General features: G+C 40.7%; 1 protein-coding gene across 1 annotated transcript in view; it reads right to left on the reverse strand.

Moving 5' to 3' along the window:
- The window catches only part of LOC145989918 (integrator complex assembly factor Brat1-like), a 37,688-nt gene extending 14,839 nt beyond the window's left edge, over positions 1-22,849 (reverse strand). Inside the window, exons 1-5 of the mRNA XM_083125428.1 lie at positions 22,428-22,849; positions 15,720-16,022; positions 13,364-13,998; positions 9,544-9,750; positions 2,982-3,212 (exon numbers count right to left, since the gene is read on the reverse strand). Coding sequence (XP_082981554.1) covers positions 2,982-3,212; positions 9,544-9,750; positions 13,364-13,998; positions 15,720-16,022; positions 22,428-22,554 — 1,503 coding nt within the window. The 5' untranslated portion in view covers positions 22,555-22,849. The remainder of the gene's footprint in view (positions 1-2,981; positions 3,213-9,543; positions 9,751-13,363; positions 13,999-15,719; positions 16,023-22,427) is intronic.
- Between the last annotated feature and the right edge of the window lie 875 nt (positions 22,850-23,724).

Consider the following 23,724-nt stretch of genomic DNA (forward strand, 5'->3'; position numbering starts at 1 on the left):
GATGTGGTTGCACTCATGGTTGATATGTAGGCCCTCTCCCATCTTTTGCTTACAGGTGTTGGTGGATTGGGGCAAGGAGTGGACGATCGCTACCCGGAAGCAGTCAAGAAGGGAATATTGTGGTGGTTAGTGTGAATGGCAACAGCAAAGTCCAAGTTTTGGGTGGAGGAGCGGTGGTTGTTGATACACAGGTTCATGGCTGTGGATGTTTCCCCCAGGTAAAAGGTCCCACAGATATTGCAGGTGAGGATATAAATGAGGTTAGAGCTGTAGCAAGTTCCTTTGGGATAGAGGGTGAATTTGCCAGTGGCAGTGTGGATCTGGAGGGTCCGAGAAGTAACAAATATGGGGCAGGTTTTTCACCTTGGGTGGTTGCATTTGTGGGTGGGGGCAAGTTGATTGTGAGTAGGTGGATTGTGGTGGACAAGGATGTTTTGGAGATTGGAAGGGCGTTTGAAAACCACTCTGGGTTTGTCGGGGAAGATATTTCTGGTGTCAGGATCACTGTGCAGGATGGGAAGGAGGGAACGTAGAATTTGTCTGATTTTGTTGAGATGGGGGTGATATTGGGTGACAAGTGCAGGGGGATTGGTGGAGGTGTATGAAGCAGCTCATGATATTTGTTTGGTAACCAGGGTGGAAGGATATCCACGGTTGGTCAAGGCTTGGTGTAGGTGGAGGTTATAGTTCTGTTGGGAGGTGGGTGAGGTGTTGAGGCGTTGACCGCTGAGGGCCAGGGAGAATGGGATGGCTTTCTTGGTGTGGAACGGATGGGAGCTGGAGAAGTGTAGGTATTGCATATGGTTGGTAAGTTTGATGTACATGGAGATTTCCAAATGTCCTTCCTTCATGTGCACATCCACATCCAGGAAGGTGATTTGGTTGGTGGAGTGGGTCCAGGTGAACTTGATGGAGCTGAAATGGTTTAGTTGGTCTAGGAAGGTGGTCAGGGATGGTTTTCCATGTGTCCAGAGCATGAAGATGTCATTGATGAAACAGAGCCAGAGAAGAGGTTTGAGGGATTTGGTCTCCAAGAACTCTTGTTCAAGTGTGCCCATCAAAAGTTTGGCATAGGATGGGGCCATTCTGGTACCCATGACTGTGCCCCGGATTTGACGATAGTGCTTGTCCTCGAAGGTGAAGTTGTTGCACGTGAGGACAAGGTGAGCTAGATGGGTCAGGAAATTAGCGCTGGGGTTGTGGGGTTTTGGTCTGTGGTTGAGGAAGGATTCTATGGAGCGGAGGCCATGGGAGTGAGGTATGTTGGTGTAGAGAGAAGTAACATCGATGGTAGCAAGGATGGTGTTAACAGGTAATGGTGGGAGAGTGTTGATTTTCTGAAGGAAGTTGTTGGTATCCCGGAGGTAGGCAGGCAGAGCTTTTACAAGAGGCTGAAGGTGGAAGTCGACAAGGGCTGAAATTCTTCAGAAGGCGAGTTGTAGCTGGACACGATGCATCTACCAGGATTGCCAGGTTTGTAGATTTTGGGCAGTAGGTAAAGAGTGGGGGTGCGGGGATTGTCAAGGGATGAGCATGGATATGGTGGAGGCTGTCAGGCCCTCAGGGAAGCCTCGGGTCTGGATAAAGTCCTAGATTTTGTCAAGGTGTGTGGCTGAAAGGTGGTTTTGTATGTGGAGGAGTCGGCCAGCTGGCGAGTGGCTTCCGCCAGGTAATCTTCAGAGTTCAAGACCACCGTGGTGGACTCCTTGTCAGCTGGGAGGATTTTGATGTGGTGGTTCTTGCGGAGATCTTGAAGGGCTTTATCTTGAGAGGGATTCAGGTTGGGTTTGTTGTGGAGGTTGTCAAGAAATGAGCTGTCAGTGATGGTGGAGATTATAGCAGTGATGTATCTTTTCAGGGGGTGTTTGGTGGGCAGGGTGGAGGGTCTTGGGAGGATGGTGGGCAAAATTGGAGGAGTCCTGGGTGGGTTTCATGAATCGTGTTACAATACTGTTCTGGAGTATTATGTTATGTCCAGTATTTTACACATTACTGAGGAAAATATATTGAAACTTTAAGCTGTGCATAATTTACATGTTTATTAGACTTCGCGAAAGTGTCAATGGCATTTTTGCAATCCCTGTGAAAGTTCTACATACCAGAAAAGTATCATTAAACAAATTTCCATTACTTTATCCTTCTTAAATAGCATCAATCTTAATCATGTTTATCCACATGCATTTGTCTATCCCTCATGTAAGTTTGTTGGGTAAGTAAGCCTTAGTTCTCGCCTTTTTTTAAATTTTCCTGTATGTTTATTTTTGTAAGTATTGTGTGTAATTCTCTGATAAGTTTTCATACAAAGGAGACGAAAGGAAAACAATATATTGGGATAATTAGGGTTTAAAGGCTCCAACAAATTGTATGCAAACAGGCATCAAAATTGATGAGAATAGGCATGTAAACAGGCACTTATTGTTGATCTCTGTGGTAGAGTGGTTAGCACAGCACTCTGTGATGCCAGGGTCCCAGGTTAAAAACTCAACGTAGGCATGAGTGTTCTTTGTGAGTGTCCCTCACAAAATAGTCCGGAAATAGTGCATAATGTTTGAGAATGGGTAAACAGATGTTCGTGACATGGAGTGATCAAGGCAACTCGTCACGGATGCACTGAAACAAAAGTTTCATCCAAGAGAATAAAGGCAGCTTCGGACTTTTACCTGTTTTCCGAATATAAAGGGGCACCTTGCTGGTAAACGCTTTGCAGATGATGAAGACCTACACGATTCTGTCATGGACTGCTTGAATTGTCAGTTGGCCACATGGCACAAGGAGGGCATGGTTAAACAGTAAAGTCCATGGCAACTATGTGAAGAAGTAGGTGAGGGTATGTGGCAAAACATGATATTCTGCTTCCGTAGTAATATCAATAAATATCTTTGTATGGCTAAACATTCTTTACTTTCCAAATGACCCTCGAATATGTGTTCACCTTTGTTAACCTTTGTGTGTGTGTATTTAATAAACTAACATCTACTTACTGTAACAGGTGTGTTTGGATTAGAAAGTATCTTCCCAACGACAGCTAACACATTCATGGATGGTAAATTATTCTGTGCTGATATTGGATAACAGTCCGTCAGAGACATTATGCAATCTAATGCTGTACACAAAAGTGATGAAAATCTTAATATATCTCCACCACAGGATGATTCAGAAGAAAATTCATTTATGATCATCATCAGTAACTGGTAGATTTGTACTGCCTTTTCCTGCATAAAGGAAATAAAATAGGTATATATGCATACAGGTAGATCAAATTTGAAAACACTGCTCATAAAGAAAATTAACTGGCATTCTATCAAATATAAATATCATCATATATGTATAAAAGATATAATTCATACACAGTGCCTTTTATGGTCGAGGTGTCCATGGAGCGGCAGCTAGCGAGGTGGGAAGTATGATCATGTCTGCCAGCAAACTGGATGCAACATCCGCATATATAAAATAATCTTGTAGAATTGCATTGACAGTTACAATTAAAATGAGCACATACCTTGTTACAAGATGTGTTGGAAATGATGTCCTCCTGCATCCACACATTTACGGCATATTTATAGGAAATTTTCACTAACATGTATCAGTTCCTCTTCCAAAATTGCTTCAATTTCTCTCCTTATATTTTATTTCAATTCTTCTAATGTATGGCTTCAGGTTTAAAAGCTTGGTAGCTTGCCACGCACATGTCATGAAAATGTCTGTTTCTTGTGCAAGGCGATGGAGGGATTTTTAATTGTACTTCAACGTCATCTAGTTTCTCCTCATTAAGCACATGCCACTTTATTCTTAGCCTCTTATGAAGTACAGACCCTGATTACCTAAATTTGTTCCCAAGTATCCAAACACTGTCTGTGTGAAACAGGATCATCTAGGAATTCTGCTGCAAAACGTAGTCTAACTTCCTTACAAGAATTCAAATGACCTAAAGAGTCTGACATAAAAATGCTTTGTTTCAAATTGTAAGGATAGCATGGCATTATTAGACAGCAGAAAAGCACCAGTAATACGTAAACTAAAACAAAACAATCTAAAACACTTGATAACACCTTAATACTAAGTGACCACGGTGGCACAGTCGGTAATGCGTCTGACTACCATGCTAAAGGTCCCGGGTTCGAGCCCCGGCCGGTTCAAATCCGGGAACTTTTCTAACGATGGAAGCGGCCCCGGCGCCCACATAGCGTCGAATAACATGGGTACCTGGAGGAAACCCTGGGGGGTAAAGGCAGTCAGGGGCATGATGCTGATCACATCACCCCCACTCACGACCGGATCAAGAAAGTGTGGGGCGTTACCCCCACATCCCCTATACGCCTTCATGGCATGGTGCTATGCACAGGGGAGCACTTTACCTTTACACCTTAATACTTCACAAACACGTGCAAACTGGACACCAATTATCTGAATACTGAAGCACTGATCTGTACAGTGCCAAGGTCAGAATACAGCTGGGGTCTAAATGCGGGCAGACACAATTCTATTTACCGATGTGCCAGCTGAAGCTCTACGGATGCCTTGACAATATAAGGCACTATATACAGGGTGATTCTAAAGGTATAGTACAAACGAAAACCACAGATACCTCCCATGAAATAGAGACGAAAGTTCCCCTTCCACTTTGCCGAGAGATGCCTCCGTGAGGAGCTAGACAACGCCCAAAACGTGTGAAAATGAACTTCACACCTCTGTACAGCCAGTACCAGTGAAGATAGAAAGGCGGAACAAACAAAGTCAAAAGGAACACCAAAGTCGCCCATCCGAAAAACACTAGGCGGCAGCTGCGCAACGCATGCGCATGGGGTTCCACAAAGGAAATAGGAGTGTCCCGCAAGACAAGTGAAGGGAAAGGGTAGCGATCGACAACGGTAGGGACAAAAGAAGCAATGAAGCATGAAGTAACAATTGCACAGCGGGAAACAAACACATGCAGCACGTGGGGAGTCCCCAAACACAGTGGGGAGACACCGCAGCAAGAACAAAGCACGGTTCAACAAACGAGAAAGAGGACCGGACGGGGAATGGTACCTGTCAAGGAGACAACAAATGCAGGACAAGGGATTCCCCGTAGCAGCACCGAGGGGATGTCACACAGAGGTCGTGCGCCAGCAGGACAAACACAGCAACTACGGGCACAGGAGGTTTATTGCCACGCAAAGGTGCACTTACAGATAGGAATAGTACGTAGTACGTAGTCGTACCCCGGACTGACGTTGTTACAAAAGTTGCTCAAATTGACGACCACCACATTCAATGCAGGCATTGCAGCGTCGCAGGAAATTCTGGCGAACCCTATCAAAAATCCCTGGCATGGTACACACCTCGGCCGATGCTGCAAGTATCCGCGCTACCAATGTTTCCTTGTGAGGCACCGGGGTCTCGTAGACGAGTGTTTTCACATGGCCCCACAAGAAGAAATCCATTGGTGTGAGGTCAGGCGAATGGGCGGGCCAGGGGACGGGGCCTTCTCTGCCGATCCAGCGCTGTGGGTAGGTATGGTGCAAAAGGGTTCGCACTGTGCCATCAAAATGTGCAGGCGCTCCATCCAATTGAAACCACATACGATGTCGCACGTTGAGGGGTACATCTTCTAGCAGCTCTGGAAGGACTGATGCAAGAAAGGAGCGATAGAGGCGGCCATTTAAACGTGGTGGCAGCAGGTATGGACCGATAATCTGTTCATCGATGATACCTGCCCAGATATTCACTGCAAACTGGGTCTGATGGTGCACCTCGACTGCTGCATGTGGATTTTCATAATCCCACACATGGCTGTTTCGGCAATTGAAGATACCCTCACGGGTGAATGTTGCCTCGTCCATGAAAAACACATGGCGCAAAAAACGGGGATCGTCGGTACAAAACTGCAACAGTCGTTGACAGAATTCCACACGTCGTGGGTAATCCCCAGCCTGCAACGCGTGGACTCGCTGTGGATGATAGGGATACAGCAGATCATCATGAAGGACACGCCACACTGTCGACTGTGATACTCCCACTGCACGTGCAATGCTACGGGTGCTAGTGGACGGTGTGTCGTCCACGCGAGCAAGTACGTCCTCCTCGACCGCCGCGGTGCGCACATGTCTTGGGTGACCGACATGATGGCCTGCACGTAACACACCCGATTCACCAAGGGTACGGTGCACGTTCGAAAACAACCTGCTGTCGGGTTGTCGCCTCTCCGGATACCGTCCGCGATAAAGGCGTGCAGCTGCTCGACCATTGCCATCTGCAAGGCCGTAGACAAAATGCATATCCCTCAGTTCTACAAATGTGTAGCGTTCCATGGTATGGTGAGGATAGTGCCAATTATGGAATACTGTACTGCAGTGCACAGGTGGCACACACACACACACTGGTCACAACAGCTTCGAAACAACATACTCAATTGTCGTACGTCAAGCACACCACCACCGCACCGGCTCTTTCACTGACACGCTCCCTGACGCTGCACTTCCAATCAGCCCACACGTCCGCACGGCGCTGTGGTACAATCAGCTGACGTTCCTGAGCCACCCGTGCCTGTGCTCTTCACTACCTGACCACTGCCATCAGGTGGGGCCATGTACTCTGGGGCCTTGTCATCGTGGAACACACGTAGCGTCCTTCATTCTTGTCCCATTCACCCACAACACGTACTTCGTCCATCTTGCTCGGGCCGACGGGGAGCACTACGTACGATCGTGTGGTGTTTGTGTACACCAATGTGGGGTAACCCAGCAGTTGAACAGACGTGCATACCCCCACGTAGCTTCATTACACGATTGTCCTACGTAGTTTATCTGTCCAGCCTTGCTCGACCCGGTCTCACACCCACGTGGCAGTGTGCGGCTGCGGTGGTGTGAGGCCACGCTTGGTTTCGGAGCGGAAGGCTGCGGCCGAGGAGGGACTCGAGTTGTTCGGCTGGGGTTGCGCTCGGAAGCAAGCAGCCGCGTCAGGTCTGGGAACGGTGGACCTGGTGATCGGGATGGAAACATTCCGACCTCGTCCATTAGTGTCGTCCACCGTACGGAGTGGTGGGGTCCGTACGACACTCCAGCAGCCTTTCGCCCGCTCCCACCCAGCGATGTGCCTCCCGCTTCATTTCTAAGAGGCTGATTGGGCCCCATCACGACGTTTGTTACAACGTCAGTACGGGGTACGTGGTCCTATCTGTACGTGCACCTTTCATTAGCAATAACCTCCTGTGCCCGTAGTTGCTGTGTTTGTCCTGCTGGCGCACGACCTCTGTGTGACATCCCCTCGGTGCTGCTACGGGGAATCCCTCGTCCCGCATTTGTTGTCTCCTTGGCAGGTACCATTCCCCGTCCGGTCCTCTTTCTCTTTTGTTGCACCGTGCTTTGTTCTTGCTGCGGTGTCTCCCCACTGTGTTTTGGGGACTCCCCTTGCGCTGCACCGCCAGCGCCGCCATTTCTGCCCCGAACCATGTACGCGTCTGTTGCCTGTCGAGTGTCACGGACCACTTTGCTTGCATTCTCGGTGTGTTTTTACATCCTACGTCGTCCTCCCGTGGTTCTGCAACCCCGCACTACTTTTCTCGACTGCACCGATTCAGTCATGGTGTTTGTTTCCCGCTGTGCAATTGTTACTTCATGCTTCATAGCTTCTTTTGTCCCTACCGTTGTCGATCGCTACCCTTTCCCTTCACTTGTCTTGCGGGACACTCCTATTTCCTTTGTGGAACCCCATGCGCATGCGTTGCGCAGCTGCCGCCTAGTGTTTTTCGGATGGGCGACTTTGGTGTTCCTTTTGACTTTGTTTGTTCCGCCTTTCTATCTTCACTGGTACTGGCTGTACAGAGGTGTGAAGTTCATTTTCACACGTTTTCGGCGTTGTCTAGCTCCTCACGGAGGCATCTCTCGGCAAAGTGGAAGGGGAACTTTCGTCTCTATTTCATGGGAGGTATCTGTGGTTTTCGTTTGTACTATACCTTTAGAATCACCCTGTATACAAACACACGCACACACACCTCTCTCTCTTTGTTTCCTAAAGTAAATGTCAAATTATGCAATATGGTTCACATGGTTAAATGGTGCATTCCATGAAAAGTGGTCCTACTCTATGAAATAACATGAAAATTACTAGTGTTTCTATGAAATTGGTTCATTATGAATATTTTAATCCAATCTCATGTCTAGAACCTTTCATTTTGTGTGTGAAATGTCACCCATGTAATGCTGGAATGCCTTCATTGAGGAGGTGAATAAACCAGTCACATTTTTCATGTAATATTTGCAATGTTATAAAGGATCAGAACATTGGAAGTTTTCGGAGAGTTACTTTTTAAAAGAATCTCAGATACAGTGAATTTGTTCGAAAATTAAGTTACCCTTTTGAAATATAACTTTGTTACATTTACTGATATAAAAAAAACTAAGTTGCTTCTGTGGTTTGATTTGATTTGATTTGATTTGATTTTAAAATTTTGGGAGCGTCAGCATGAAGGCTATTTTGCACCCGTCACACTATACGGGGTCAAGCCCCTTATCTTTACACATAACAACTCTAACGTTGTTTAATTAAAATCATAAAATATTAAAATGTTCTGACTTTCGTTAAAAGCTGAGGCTGCAAAGAACACTCAGCACACATAAGGACAAAAGAACAGGACAATACAAACAAAATTATACTGGCCATAGTGCCAGTCGCCAGAGCCTCGTTAGTCTTTAGTCCAGGGTGCACTACGTGGAAGTGAGGTTGACTTTTGGGCGCCTACGTGGAAAGTACCCCTTACACCCCACTTCTGTGGTTTGCTGGTAGAAAATGTTCCATATATAAACTGCAAGCAGACTTGTTTTTTTTTCCTTTAATGAAATTTTCAAGAATTGCTACATAAATATCACACATTTAAATATGAAAATATTGAGGTGATAAAGTTAACAATACATAAACCCTTAAACTTGGAAAAATAAATCGTTAGTGACCATTACTCAAAAGACAGTAACCGCTATTAAAATTTGCATCAGTACTTTGTCTGTATTGGTAACGATTTCATGGTCCATCCTACTATATGTACATCTATTGGCTGGATGTAATCAAACAGTACTTAAATGAAGATGGACCCTAGACCAATTAACCACGATGTGCCCAGTGTTCTACATTTTATGTCTTACAAATATGCTGGTACATGGATACACTTTGTGCACTGCATTTTATAATTAAAAGGTGATTTCAACATGCATGTTTCTGGCATCTCTCCTGCTGGAGAATTTGGTGGTAGCATTAAAAAACTATACACCGTAGGCCTTCAAACATATGTACTAGATATATAGCATTTTAGATGAAGAGAGGGGCCTCCCTGATAAAACAGTGGTAGCGTCCTCTCCTTGTAATCTAGGGGTCCTGGGTTCGATACCCAGTGGAGACACCTAGTGGTTTGGATCCCACTTTAAACTGTAGGTCCAGTCCCGATTAGCCTTTCTGTGCATAAAGTGGACTTAAAACAATCGATGAAGAGAGAATAGTTGCCATAACTTATGAAGTGAAAGTCATAATAACAAGCACAATTCAAACTACATTCTGCATTTTAAAAATACATACCTTTCCCAACAGCTCTTTGATAGGTTCCACGGCAAGAACAGAATCACGAACAATATGTTCGGGCAATTTACAATGCACAATTGCATCTCTTAATTGCAGAGAAAGTCGCTTCGTTTGAGGTTTCACAAACTTACTCAGCTCTATTCCATACTCTTCCAAAGCTCTGTTATCGCAACATTTGGTTATGTAGCCATAGATTGGAGTAATCTGTTAAAAATAAAATGCACACAATTTGTTAATAAATCAAAAATGTAGTCAAGACTAGAGAGTGGTCCCTCAATTCTATTTTGTCCTGCATTATACGTACATTTGAGTTTCCAGCCAAAAGTGGCTGAAAAGTGACGTAAAATTACCTCTCAATCAATCATTTCTAAACAGCATATGGATTGTCTTAACATTTAATGTTTCACAAACGTCTCATTTGTATTATCAGACCCAATGGGAGTGGAGCAATATTTTAAAGCTACACATGCTTTTCCCCAACATTTAATTTGTTTTACATCTAATAAATAATGTGCATAACACTCTTTTTTAAGACTTTCTATTTATTCCGTTCGTTTGATATGTACTACAAAATGTACAATGATATTGAACAGGTCAATCTTATGTAAATTAATACTTAAAATATTACATTTTACATTGCATATACACATAACACACAATCAATCAAGATGATTGTTACATTGATGCTACAAACATAGTAAAGTGAGACAATCCCCTATAATTTGTACATAGATGAAGCAGGTTGAATTATTACCAATACATGTTCTGGAGTATTTTATGTATTTATAAAAATATAAATAAATAGGCGACGTTTATGTACATTAAAATTTAGTATACTTGATTTTATGTTTCATATTTTTTATCCAAATCAGACATTAGTTCTTTTACATCATAAAATATATTGGGAATTAACATTTTACTTATTGTTGTTTTAAATTTTTTCATATCATAGCTCTGGGCAGCACTGCTGATACTCATACTGATTCCCACCTATGCCAAAACATGAAAATGTTAACAATTCAAAGAAATTCAGAGTATTTACAGACTTTAATGTATATGCTTTTCATTGGAACTATACAATATGAATCTGAAGTTTTACTTTAAAATGCTCATAATTGTACATTGGATAATCATTTGATCACAAAATCCATTTCTCCCCACAATGTTTCTACCAAATAAAAAAAAATGCTCATTAAATTTGCAAATCAGGTAGTAATGTTGAACTGTTGCATGGCATTTTTGCACACTCTGCGAGTCATCTATTCTCCAGAAACATAATTATTTATTTAACAAAGGATTCCAAATACGACATTGGGCATTATACTAACAGTAGAAAATAACAACAAAAAATAAGATCTTAAACCAAACTTACGTGATAAAAACAGCTTTCTAAAGTGTATCTAATTTTCAAAAATGTCCATTTGGCTTGGTAGATTATTGTATTGACTGGGTAGTCTGTGGTGCAGGGAATGCTGGACAAGGCATAATCTTGGCTTCTGAGAAGTGAATAGTTGAGTGCAGTCACTTCCGATGTTGCCATTGACTATTTTAAGCGGAAATCTATGCTTTTCCTGTTCATGCCTCTACTGAGGAATTCGGACATTTAACATTTTCAGAAAGATGGGCTTTTGCAGTGTTTTGTCGATGGATTTCGGTGATGAACAATGGCCAGGAAGAAATTTGGAACTGAATTTAGTGTATCTAAATTAGAAGGCCATGCCATGTATCTAAATTAGAAGGCCATGCCATAGAACATGTCAGAGAGCATTACTTAGTTTTAGATAAAAGAAAGATTTGTAAAAAGTGCTGAGAGCATGCAGGTTGTTTACTTCAGTAAAACAATAGATTAGACCTAGCATACACATGCAACCCTTACTGACTGTGGAGATGTGTTCAGAAAAGGAGAGTTTGTAATCTAATATGATGCCCAAGTCCTTCTGTGTGGCATTCTCTTTGAACATAGTTATTTTTGATGAAGTATTAGGCACATCCAGAAAGTAAGTTTCCCACTCGCCCACAGGTGGCAGGCCATGAGCACTGAAACCGGTTTTGCACATGCGTGAGAGGCACATGCCCTGGCTAGTGAATGTCCTAGAAGACGCCTCCCGAAAGTCCTCAGTAGTGTTGCGGCAGCAATGAAACATTGCGGCTCTTATTCCATCTCCCGCCGCGTGCGGTGATCAAGTTCTTGAACGCACAAAACATACAGCCGATCAAAATTCATCATCAACTTTGTCAGGTGTATGGGCCAGATGTCATGAGGAAGCAGATGGTGCGTCACTGGTGCAGGACATATACTGAAGGCATGTCGATGAGCACAGTAGGTGCCATCAGCCGTTATGGACGAGCTTGTGGAACAGGTGCACCAGCACATATTGGAGGATCGTCATGTCACGATCACGGTACTCAAAAGCCATTTCCCGCAGATTTCTTGGTTGTTGTTGCACGACATTGTTACCAAATGCCTCTTGTTCCGGAAATTGTGTGCCCGATGGGTGCCGAAACAACTGATGCCCAAACACAAAGGAAAATGCATGGGCACGGTGCTGACATTTCTGCAGTGTTATCATGATGATGGCGATTTTCTCAACCGGATCATCACAGTAGATGAAACGTGGGTTGCATACAGCACCCCAGGAAGCAAGCAGCAGTCCATGCATTGGCATCACAGTGGATCTCCATGCAGGACGAAGTTCAAACAGACTGTGTCGGCGCGAAAAGTGATGTGCACGGTGTTCTGGGACAGACAAGGCATTCTGCTCATCGAGTTTCTGTTTCTGCCCAGAGGTGAGACTGTGAACGCTAACCATTACTCTGAAACACTGGGGACATTTCGACGAGCCATTCAGAATAAGCGACGTGGTAAGCTCAGTGCCGGGGTGATCTTGCTGCACGACAATGCGAAGCCGCATATGGCTAGGCACACTGCAGCCCTTCTGGACAGGTTCAGTTGGGAGGTGTTCGATCATCCATCGTACAGCCCGGATCTCGCTCCCAGTGATTACCACCTGTTCTTGCACCTGAAAAAGTTCCTGTCCGGTCAACATTTTCACAGCGACGAAGAGGTTCAGATGGCTGTCACACAGTGGTTTGGCGCCCAGGCGGCAGACTTCTACAACGCAGGTATACAGAAGTTGGTCCCACGCTATGACAAGTGCCTGAATTCCAGCGGGAATTATGTTGACAAGTAACTGGACAAGTGCTGTATCTGTGGCAATAAATCATTGAATGAAATAATGTTTCCTTTTTGTGCACGACCCCAGGAAAACTTAAGAAGGTCATCATAGTACATTTTTGAGGGTTAACTTTTAACTTTGTCCTGGACCGTGGCCGTGCGATCTAAGGCATCATGATTTGGGCTCCAGCTATGGGACACGTGTAGGTTTGAGCCTCTTGGGGGAAGCCTAACAATTTTTCTACTGAGATTTTGGCCTGTGTATGGGACCAGTGGCCACCCACCATCGTGAGGAAATTGGGGAGCTACAAATGAGTAGTGTAACATGGACATGGAAATCTACAACGATGTCATTCCGTCATGTTGGATGATCTTCCATTTCAGCAGGTGCAAGTGAGGCCAACAGTCAGCCCTCACAGGCTGTTGCACCACAGGTTATTATTATTATTATTATAAGTTTTAATTCATACCACTTTATTGGGAAATCTAAATCCTTTTTCAGTCACTGAAACTTGAGATTTTACTACATATCAATATTTAAATTCCAATCAATACTTCGAAATACAGATATTGGTATCAGCATGAGGTTAATCCTATAAATGATACAATTTCAATTTATTATAGTGTTAATAAAGTACTTACCTGCACATAAAAAAGCTGATCTTGAAAAACAGGCAATAGCTTGGACAAGTGCGGAACTTCTTTAATTCTTCCCTTAACTTTTTCCCAATATCCATGACACACCATGCACGTTCTCACGAGAACAGTAATGCATTCTTTTTCAAGAAGAAACAAGAACAAGAATAATATTTTCTCCTCTAAAATATCTATACAGCCGGCAACATCACCCGCTTCAATGTTAGCAGTTGCCACATTATTGAAATAAATTAAACAAAGCAGCTTGGCAATTGTCTGCACTGGATGAATCTCCTCATGAACATCGAGATGCTGGAATAGCAGCGACTCGAACTTGCGATCTTTCAGAAATTTGCTCAAATAAATGCAAGAGCCACTTAAACTTTCTTCCAATATTTTGCATGCAAGTTGTAATGTTTGCAAGAATAAATCTTCTGAATTCGTTGAAGGAGGGAATGATGCAGGGGAGTCAATTCTAGCTAACAAGAAAGGTTCCAGAACTGCTGTTAGAATGCACACATATTCTTCTGGTACAAAAGGTGGAGACTTATTCAACAAAACAGCAAAAAAATTCTCACTTTTCCTTGCAATGTAGATATTCCGCCCTTGCTTTGAAACTTCTAACACTTTCTTCCAAAGTCCTGAAATAATAACAATAGTAATAATAATTAGTTTACACTTACAGTATTATGCACAGCCAAAAAGTGACCAAAATACAGGACTCGCATAAGAATTACTTTGGTGTGTATATATAGGGTGGTGAATGAAATATCCACCATTTGTTTGCACTATTCATCAGTTGCATGAGGAGGAGTCACATTACTTCTGAACAGCAGTTGCAGTAGCATGTGGAAAAACCATGCAATAACATGTGCAGTGTAATTATGATTCTGCCACTAGAGGGCTAGGGTAACTATTTCAGACAATGAGCATCAATTGTGTTACTTTTTGCTGAAACAAGAAGCATTATTGTGACCCAAAGATACTTTTGAGAACATTTTATTCCACAGTGGACTCCTTGTATATGAAACACCAGTATTATAGGCAAAGTAAACTTGATCAAAGCCTGTGCACTCATGTGATAATCCCAAGGCTGTTACACTGTGTTTGCTTGACTGAAATTAAAATCAAAACGGTAATCATGTTGAACTTGTTTCAGTTAGATAATTTCTCAATCTTATTCTGATATATACATTTGTTCAAACGTTTCTTTATAATAAAATTATTATCCAAAAACAAAATTGTGGATCATTTCATGTGCTATCGTGTATATGATAGTCGTTAAACTTTAATCAATTAATCAGGAGATTTCAGACCCAGTGACAACTGACATGCAACACGTGTCACCAGCCAACAGCAACATTTTCCAACATAGCTGAATGACACACTGCACATGTCTGCATTTGATAATTCGATACTAAAGTGACTTGAAACATATTTGTGTTTATTCAATGGCACATGAGTAGGGGGTATACATCTGGAAATGCACAATCAATTACATTTTTTTAAAAAATTACAGCCTTCCCGCATTGAAATGGATAGTGACTTTTGGTACACCCTGTATGTGCAAGTAACAGGTAAGTAGATTCACACAATTGCTGCTGAAGTTTCCAGGTTTGAATCCATACCAGGGCATGAATGTCTGTTCTTCCACCTAATCATTACTCATCCTCTTCTCCACGATTAACTTAAAAACAGTAAAAAAAAAAAGTGAAATTAACAACCTTTTTTTAAAATGTATTTACATGTACCCAAAAAAAGTAGGTGTCAAAAAAATCTGGAGACACATATGAATATGTGTATCTCATAAAGGCAACAATACATGCAAAAACTAAATGACAAAGGAATTGATCCATTTAACTGAAAAAATAACATTCATCCCCCCACCCCTTCATTTTAAATAACCAAATCCCCCGACATATCTATGTTATCCATGTACTTTTAAATAACTTTCCAGAGCACTCTAACATACTAATAAATAAGTGTTAAGTACTCGACTTGTATGCTACTCAAATAAATCAAGTTTATTCAACATTATTGAAAATAATGAACAAAAATTGAATATATGAGCATTTTTATATGAACAATCTCCCACCAAGAATTTAGAAGGAAAATGGAATTATTTTTCATGCTTTTCCAGGTTTATATTTTTTTGGGCATTTCTGAGACATGTTCACATTGTTGAGGCATATGTCAATTTCCTTGTGTTTTTTGAGAATTCCCTAAACATGTAAATTTTCAGTAACTCAAAATTATCACTATATTTAAAACCTAACATGAGTAATTAAGATAAACAAAAGATTACAACATCTGTAATAACAAAGAACATCTATATTACTTTCAAAATGCCGAATTCTCTTACCTGACTGTATTACATATGCAGTCCCTGCATCATGTGATAACAATGATGTGGCAAGCACAAGATATGAGACTTTCACATATGAGTTTTCAAAACAATTTGTTGAGGCAAGTTCATCAATAAGAACAAATAAGTGATTTTCACTTTTCACTAACTTAAATCTTTTCTCATCACACAGAATCAAAGCAGAAAGTTTTAATGCAAATCCCACAATAGCTGGGTTTGCAGAGGAAATCTTTGTAGATTCTAGTGTAAATTCAACAAATTCTTTGCTTGCTGGTAGCTGAATTAAGGTTTCCCCAATGCCTGCAACGAAAATAAAAACGTTAAAATTAATAACTAGCCAATCTAAGCATGCTAAGCAATTTTTTCATAAAATATCCAAGTCATGTTTCCTGACCTACAGACATAAAGGAAGGCTACTGGCTGATAAATTAGGCATGCAAGTTTCATTAAGGTTTGTGACTATGATATAGCCTGACAAGTTAAGTCCCGATATGCGCAGATCGCTGCGGAGCACTTCCTATTACGTCATCCTCCTCACCACTCTTCTACTCACTGGTCTGGCATTGAGAGTACGAGTGGTGACAACTCAGCAAAATTAAGCTAAAACATATATGACAAACAATTTTCACTGTTTAGCGTGACGGTGCATGCAGGCTCCTATTATATCAGTGGTTCATTTAATTTAATCCGGCCTTTGAAAATGCGTCCGGTGCGCCGATCGTAAACTGTAGTATTATGAACGTGAGTTAAGGTTTATAACGAAGAGAAACTACAGGGCGAATGACTTCATTTTCTGAATGCGACATCGAGCAGTTGCCAGTTTTTTTTTTTGTTTTTTTTGTTGTTGTTGTTTATCCTACAACAATCACTACGAGAACGCAATCTGATAACACGCTTGCCTGTGTTCTTTTCTAAAGCATTGAAATGTTCATGCTGTTTACTCTTGGCTGCAAGATTCTTACTTTGAAAGAGATAGACTTATGGACGAGCGTGTAGATGAACTGAATTAGACTTGGTGAAGCCGATTCAGACACGGACACAGATTCATTGTTAGACACAGACTCGGATGAGTGGGAGAGTGAAACTGAAGAAGGAGAACTGGAAAACATTTAGAAGTTGAGCTCAGTTCTATCGTTTATATATTTTTCATTTTTCTATCGTTTTATTTCATACATTTCTTATGCTGGTAAGAAATATCCCTAATATAACTTAATTCATTTAAGGTTTAAAGGGAAAATATCAAAATGTATTTAGAATTTAGCGTAATCAATAGGTAGCGTAGGTGACGGGATACTAATTCATGCCTTTCACATTCAAATTTCGTTGAAAATTCTCAGACAATTCCGGTCCCTCCAGGTTGTAACACTGTGAACGAACATCGCCGCAGACAATGGAGTGGGGAAATGTGATGTGAGGTGCGCAAACAATGGATTGCAGCGTCTTGTTTTTAAACTTGTCAAGTTATACCATAAGTGCAAAACTTGGTGATTTAGTGGTTAAGGCATGTTTGCTTCTTGAAGTCTTTATCTCATCTGATTCAGAAAGTCATCTTTCACTCACATCATTACAGTTACCATATATACTTGAGTGGGTAAAACACTACTATCCAACCAGGGCCGGATTTACCTCTTTGCCACCCCCAGGCCAAACAAGCTCTGCTGGCCACATACCGTTTATCAAGAATGAAAAAAAATCATTATTTTCTGTATTACTATTTTTACAATTAACGGCATGCAGTACTAATTAAATGATAGTTACATACAAAAAAATTAACAAAGTGATATGACATAAATTATATAAATTACATTTTAACATTTACTTTGTTTTTCAGAGAAGACGTTTATTTTTACTTTATTTAATGACGTTTTAAACTTATCCCAATAAATGCACGTCAGACACTGACACACGCGAGATGCGACACACCACCTACTTCTTGAATAATATTCTCGAGCAACTAACAGTAGAATAGTGCAATGTGAAACCCCTTTAATAATGCTTGCGCCGACAGTTTAATTCTCAACAATTCAAAGCGAATCACATGCTTTTGATATGCGGCCAATGCCAGCAGTAACAAGGAACGCAGCCAAGCCGGTGTTGTCTTTCAAAAGCAAGCGGCAAGCTCCACGGTCTTGCTGCAATCGCCAACCGGGCTCAGCACAATACTGTACATTCGAAACAACAACGTCAGTAATTAAAACAAATTAGTAAACTAGTTCCGAGCCCTGCTAGGCTCTCTCTTTAAGAAATATTCTTCGTTAACTTATATTTACAATACAACTACATTAAAGTCATTCCATTCCTGTGTCCGGAGAAAAAAAGAGACAATCCGAGAATTAGGTACTCCTTATCAATTTAAAACAAACAATTGTGCCATCCCTACCAAAGTGCCGCTCTAGGCCCGGGCCTATGAGGCCTATTGGAAAATCCGGGCCTGTATTCAACAGCACTAAGTGCAGTGCCACATATGGCCTCCCCAGTGGTGCAGAAATGACATTGTCACCTCTTAATCAAAGGGTCCCAGGTTCAATACCCAGTGGAGTTACAAAATGGTTCAGATCTTACTTTAACTGTAGGTCTGGTTACGACTAGCCTTTCTGCGCATAAAGTTGACATAAAAACATGGATGCCTATATACACACATATATGACAAGAGTTCACAAATTTTGCAGTGCAAGCAACAGCATAAACTCTGCTCACTATATTTTGTAAAATCACAAAATAATAGGAAAAAAAAAATATCTTCATGTACTCATGAATGAGTTCTGTTAGTCAAAATAATTTTGCATTTTCTCTTATTACTCTGCTCTGTCATAAAATATGGGGTAATGAGAGAACATCCTGAAAAATCATCCCTAATAGAAGATGTGTGAAATGCCACTGAACATAATTTGTAACCATGTTTACAGCACAGGTTCAACCATAGGATATTAATAGCCATAATAATATATTTATCTCAATACAAATTGAGAATGAGCAACATGAGACTGCATATTGGTATATGCATGATACCTCCCAGGGCATGGGAAAACATTAAGATTTCAGTAAAAGAACAAAACTCAGGACTTACATTTTAACATATAGATTCAGAAACTATTTATCTTGATTATGCAATTAAGAACAAAATTGTACATCATAACGAGATGCACTAAAAGTCACAGTAACAACAAAAAAATTATCACATGCACTTCCATTAACTTCCAGCAACAAGATTCCTATATACAGTGCATTTCTAGACGACAATGAACAACGATGCATGTGCAGTAGGCAGCAAGAATGAAAGCCAGATGTCCAGCTGAAAACATGCACGAATTCATCGTCAGCGGACGACCATCAATTTTCACATAAGACTTTCTTGTGGATGCACAAGGAATTTCTGTAGCCCATATCCGAGTATTCCGACTATTCACATATCCACACAAATGGAACCAGGCCTCATCACTGAAAAATGTTTTGTTCAGTTTTTTGACCACATTGTTCCGCGTAAATCTGTTGAACCACTGACAATAATTTCTGCGTTTCTCGAAATCCAACGGGCGTAGCTCTTGAACTACTCGCACCTTGTATGCTCGGAACTTCAGACATTTTGCAGCACTGTGACAAGATTACAAAGATTTTCCTACCTCTTGTGAAAGCCGCCTCAGAGACTTCCTAGGGGAGTTCTGCAATTTTTCACCAACATCCACAAGAAAGTCTTCTGTGAAAATTGATGGTCGTCCTCTCCTTGGCTTATCTGCAACGTTTCCAGTTTCGCGAAACCTTTTTATTAAATCATTCACTGTTGTTTTTCCAGGTGAAGGAGCATTAGGATATCTCCTATGAAAGATCTCTATACAGCATTCGTATGATTAACTTGAAAGTAAGCTTCCAAAACAGCAACCCTCTGCTCCCGTGTAACTCATGGTGAACTGAATTCGTGCGCGTTTTCAACTGGACATCTGGCTTTCATTCTTGCTGCCTACTGTGCATGCATCGTTGTTCATTGTTGTCTAGTGTTGATTTGTATGTTCCAACAACACCAACAAACAATCACAAGCAACAGTTTCTAAAAAAAAAAATGCTTTGTAGCTCAACAATGAATTTTTAAAGTCAGAGTTCGGGGACTTTAGAAATGCACTGTATAAGGCAGGATGGTGTACTTCAACACTCTGTTCATACGTCCGGGAAGGACATGTCAAATAGCTGTTTGATGTAAGAAACGCATATACAGAAATATATGGGATGAGAGAGAAAAATTATTCTGCAAGGAATTTGACATGAGTGTTCATCATGCCTCTATGAAACGAATGTAGGTCCTCTTGACCCTCTGTACCCCCTTGAAAAAGTTTAATTTTTGTCATGGTTTATGAACATTATGTTGATTATGAATATTTTCCTTTGCTTTTACCTCACGGAAATGTGTTACTGTGAAGCAAAGTATACCTGTTACCTTAGCATGAAGAAGAACAGCCTGAAGGCTTTGTGCAAGTGAATATAGAACCCAATATAAGATTTCACAACACCAGAAGATGGAACGTTGCCTAACCTTTCATGAGTGTATTATAAAATAAAGTAAATCAAACACAAAGGACTGAAAACTTATGAAACCAAAATATAAGTGAAATTATTGTTAGGACTGTTAGATTTATTGGTGTTATTGGAGTGTTAGGTTTGGTGCTGATAGCAATTTTTGAATTTTTTCCTTTAAAGTTAGGAATGCTAATTTTGATGGTGTGATCTTTTAAACATGTTCTTTAGCTATTTGAGTGTGCACACAACCAGATTTTACTATAAAAAACTGCAAACATACTACAAGACAGTACGTTTTTACCTATGTGGGCCATATTTTGGGATGAAATATCTGTTACTTGAGTTTTCCATGCACTTGAATCAAATTTATATTAAGTAAAACATCAAAATCTGTCAATCTTAAAAATTCAATGTGATTCTCGAGAGGATACCGTGGGACAACAATCTCATGGTTGTATGATATTCGGTAGGGTAATTTATCAATCGGAATTATGGCCCTACATTATATGATCATACATGTTGTGGTAAAATAACGGTAACAGTTTCATAGATCGGAGACACATTAAAATCGGATATTTTGTGTTTATCATGGTTCGTACTTACGAATTGTGTATTGCGGAACATAGTTCAAGGTGCCATTATGCTTTTTACACGAAAACAAACGCAATTTTTCACATTCAGAGTGCTTTTTGTTATTCCTTTCTTCACTTCCAGAACACATAATATGGCAGGCACATCTTAACTCACGTTGTGGGTATGCAGTGTTTCAACTTTCTGCACCGAAAAATACCTACTATTGTGTTTGTCACCGGTGGAAATTATACATTATGCACGGGTAGCTGACGGATAGCCCCACGAACCATACACGGATAGCCCCACAAACCATTCACGGATAGCCCCACGAACCATTTCCGATAAGGTTAGGTTAGGTTTGGTTACGTTAGGCAAGCATAGTAAAAAAAAAGAGGGGTTTGAAACACTGACAGGGGCTTACGTTATCAAACATAAGCAGCATCCGGCTGTCATAAGCAAATGAAAGCAATGGCAATTTTGCGTTGGTGAGATATTTCTCTTGAAAAATACATCATATCTCGGTCAAATATATTCCACAATGAAAGGAAATACCTCGATGAATGTTGTAAACCTTGGAGAAACTCATTTCCGTAAGTAGTTTCTTGTGTAAAATTGAAGAAATGTGTCTCCGATGTATGAAATTGTTACCAAAATAACTATGTAAAATATTTTGGACACACTATAATCCACTTCAAGATATATGGCCCAAGTTCCTATTGTTTAATTCAGAATTTATCATGGTGCACAGGCATTTTTACATGATTCACTTTCTAATTATGTCTGTTAACCCATACTTCAATGTCTTAGTACTGCACGATTTCTGGAGAATGATGTTTCCCTTAAATATACTCCTACTGATTCTTTGTTTGCGAGCAGCAATTTGTTTACTGTTGTCTTGGATAGAGACTGCTGGTGCTATCTACTTCATATGTATGGCGCACTTAGGGGTATCGCCAAATGCTTTAGTTGTTAGGTTAGGTGGGTGAGGTTTAGGGCTCTTAGCATTAATACCCATAAATTTTTTCATTCTTGAGTTAGGTTGGTTAGTTTAGGGCTCTTAGCATTAAAATAACGCCCCTAAATACTTTAAACACCTGATCACGTAATATTGGGTCTTGAGCAAGAAAATCGTAGAAAATCCATAAAAACTCGTGTCCAAGTGGACTGGAAACCAAGAATGACAGCTCGCACAAGCAACATTTCAAATCATAATTCTCCGGTAACTAAGCCTAATAGGTTGTGAAGGTTTTAACAGTGCTAATTAGTTTCTCAAAGCTTTGAACCGACTCCCACAATCGTTTCCAGTACACTAAGCACTTCGTAATATTCCTATAAAAAATCATTCAACATTCGGAACCGTTACCGGAAACATTGCCATGGTATGGTAAATGCACGTTTTCATGCTCGTAAAAAAAAAAAGTGTAAAAATTCGAGAAGGGGTCGCATACCAGGCCTGTTCTGTGATCCGTGAAACACAGACTTTACAAACATAATTAAATTTCGACTGTTACCTGATTCATACGTGCAAGGGTTAAACAATCCATGAGAAACAACGTTATTCCTCTTTCCTCACGCACGCACACGTTTTAGGTAAATTCCACTGAATATAATACCGTGATAGCTTACCCTTATTAGATAAATGGGCCAAAAGTTTAGCCAAATAAGTATCATCTCTAATATTACAATCTTCACTTTTAAAATAGGCATAAACTTCTTGAAGTTTGTTTTTATATACATCACAATCAACACTCATGTTGGGATCAGTTTTTTTTATCCCTTTTTGTATCTTTGTCTTATTTAATATCCTCTTATTATCGTCGGCTTTTTATTTATTGTCTTTGGTCTCTTCGGCATTGCTTAATATGACTGCTACTGCCTCGGTTTTTCCTTCGACCCGAATCTACGATGAGAATCTCACATATTATACAGCATGATTTTTTTCTTTTTTATTGCGTTATTCCATAACTAATATTTCACTTTCATATAATTAAGTGTCTTTCACGACACACCGAACCGAATGCATACATTGCACGCATATGTTCACGTTGTTTAACTTTGTTGTTGCACGAATACCCGATTTATTACAGCAGGATTGGTAGGTTGATTTGACCATCTCCATAGCAACCGGAATGCAAAATCGTCGTTCATAGTCGTTACAAAATGCGAAATCCTCAAATTTAAACCTTCTCTAAAATGTTATTTTTATTTTCATAATTTGCATTTCAAAGTGCCAAGAGATACAAGTAAAGTTTGGTCACATCGACCCAGTGACGGCATAGAATGGTATGGTGACGGCACCAGAAGGGAGCAAGTGGGCAAATGCCCCTAACACCCCAACTGATCAGTCAGTCCGCACACAAGAAATATATACAAACGAATGTTCCCTTTGCTCAAAATATGCACTTCTTCTTTGAGATATTTAGGTACCTAATGACCAGGGTTGGCAAAATTTGTGTTTTTTTAAAAAGAACAAAACAAACTGTTTTTTTTTGTTTAAAACATGTTTTTTTTGTTTTAAACATAGTTTTAAACATGAGTTAAAAAAACATGTTTTAAACAAAACAAATTCAACCTTTTCCCAGTAAATTATACTTAAAGTCGTTAAAGAGAAAAAAATACTCATTTTTATGAGTACAATGGCGACAAGGACAGTTTATTTACCTTTGGAGATAAGGTTTACCATACTACAGGGAAGGGGTGTGCGGGACAGAATTTTTTGGGTCGACGGGAAATTCTTTAAATCCCGACATTCGGGACGGGGAAAATTCTCAATTTCTCGAAAAAGTCGGAAAATTTTCGGGACGGAATGTGTTCGAAATTTCCCAAAGCTCTTGAAATCTCGAATTCTACCCGTAATTTCCATCTTAAGTGCTTGTTTTTGCACTTCCGGTACAAAACCACAATGCAGAGAACGTCTAGAATT

The sequence above is a fragment of the Lepisma saccharinum genome, chromosome 7, assembly GCF_977018435.1.
Source record: "Lepisma saccharinum chromosome 7, izLepSacc3.1, whole genome shotgun sequence".
Classification (NCBI taxonomy): Eukaryota; Metazoa; Arthropoda; class Insecta; order Zygentoma; family Lepismatidae; genus Lepisma; species Lepisma saccharinum.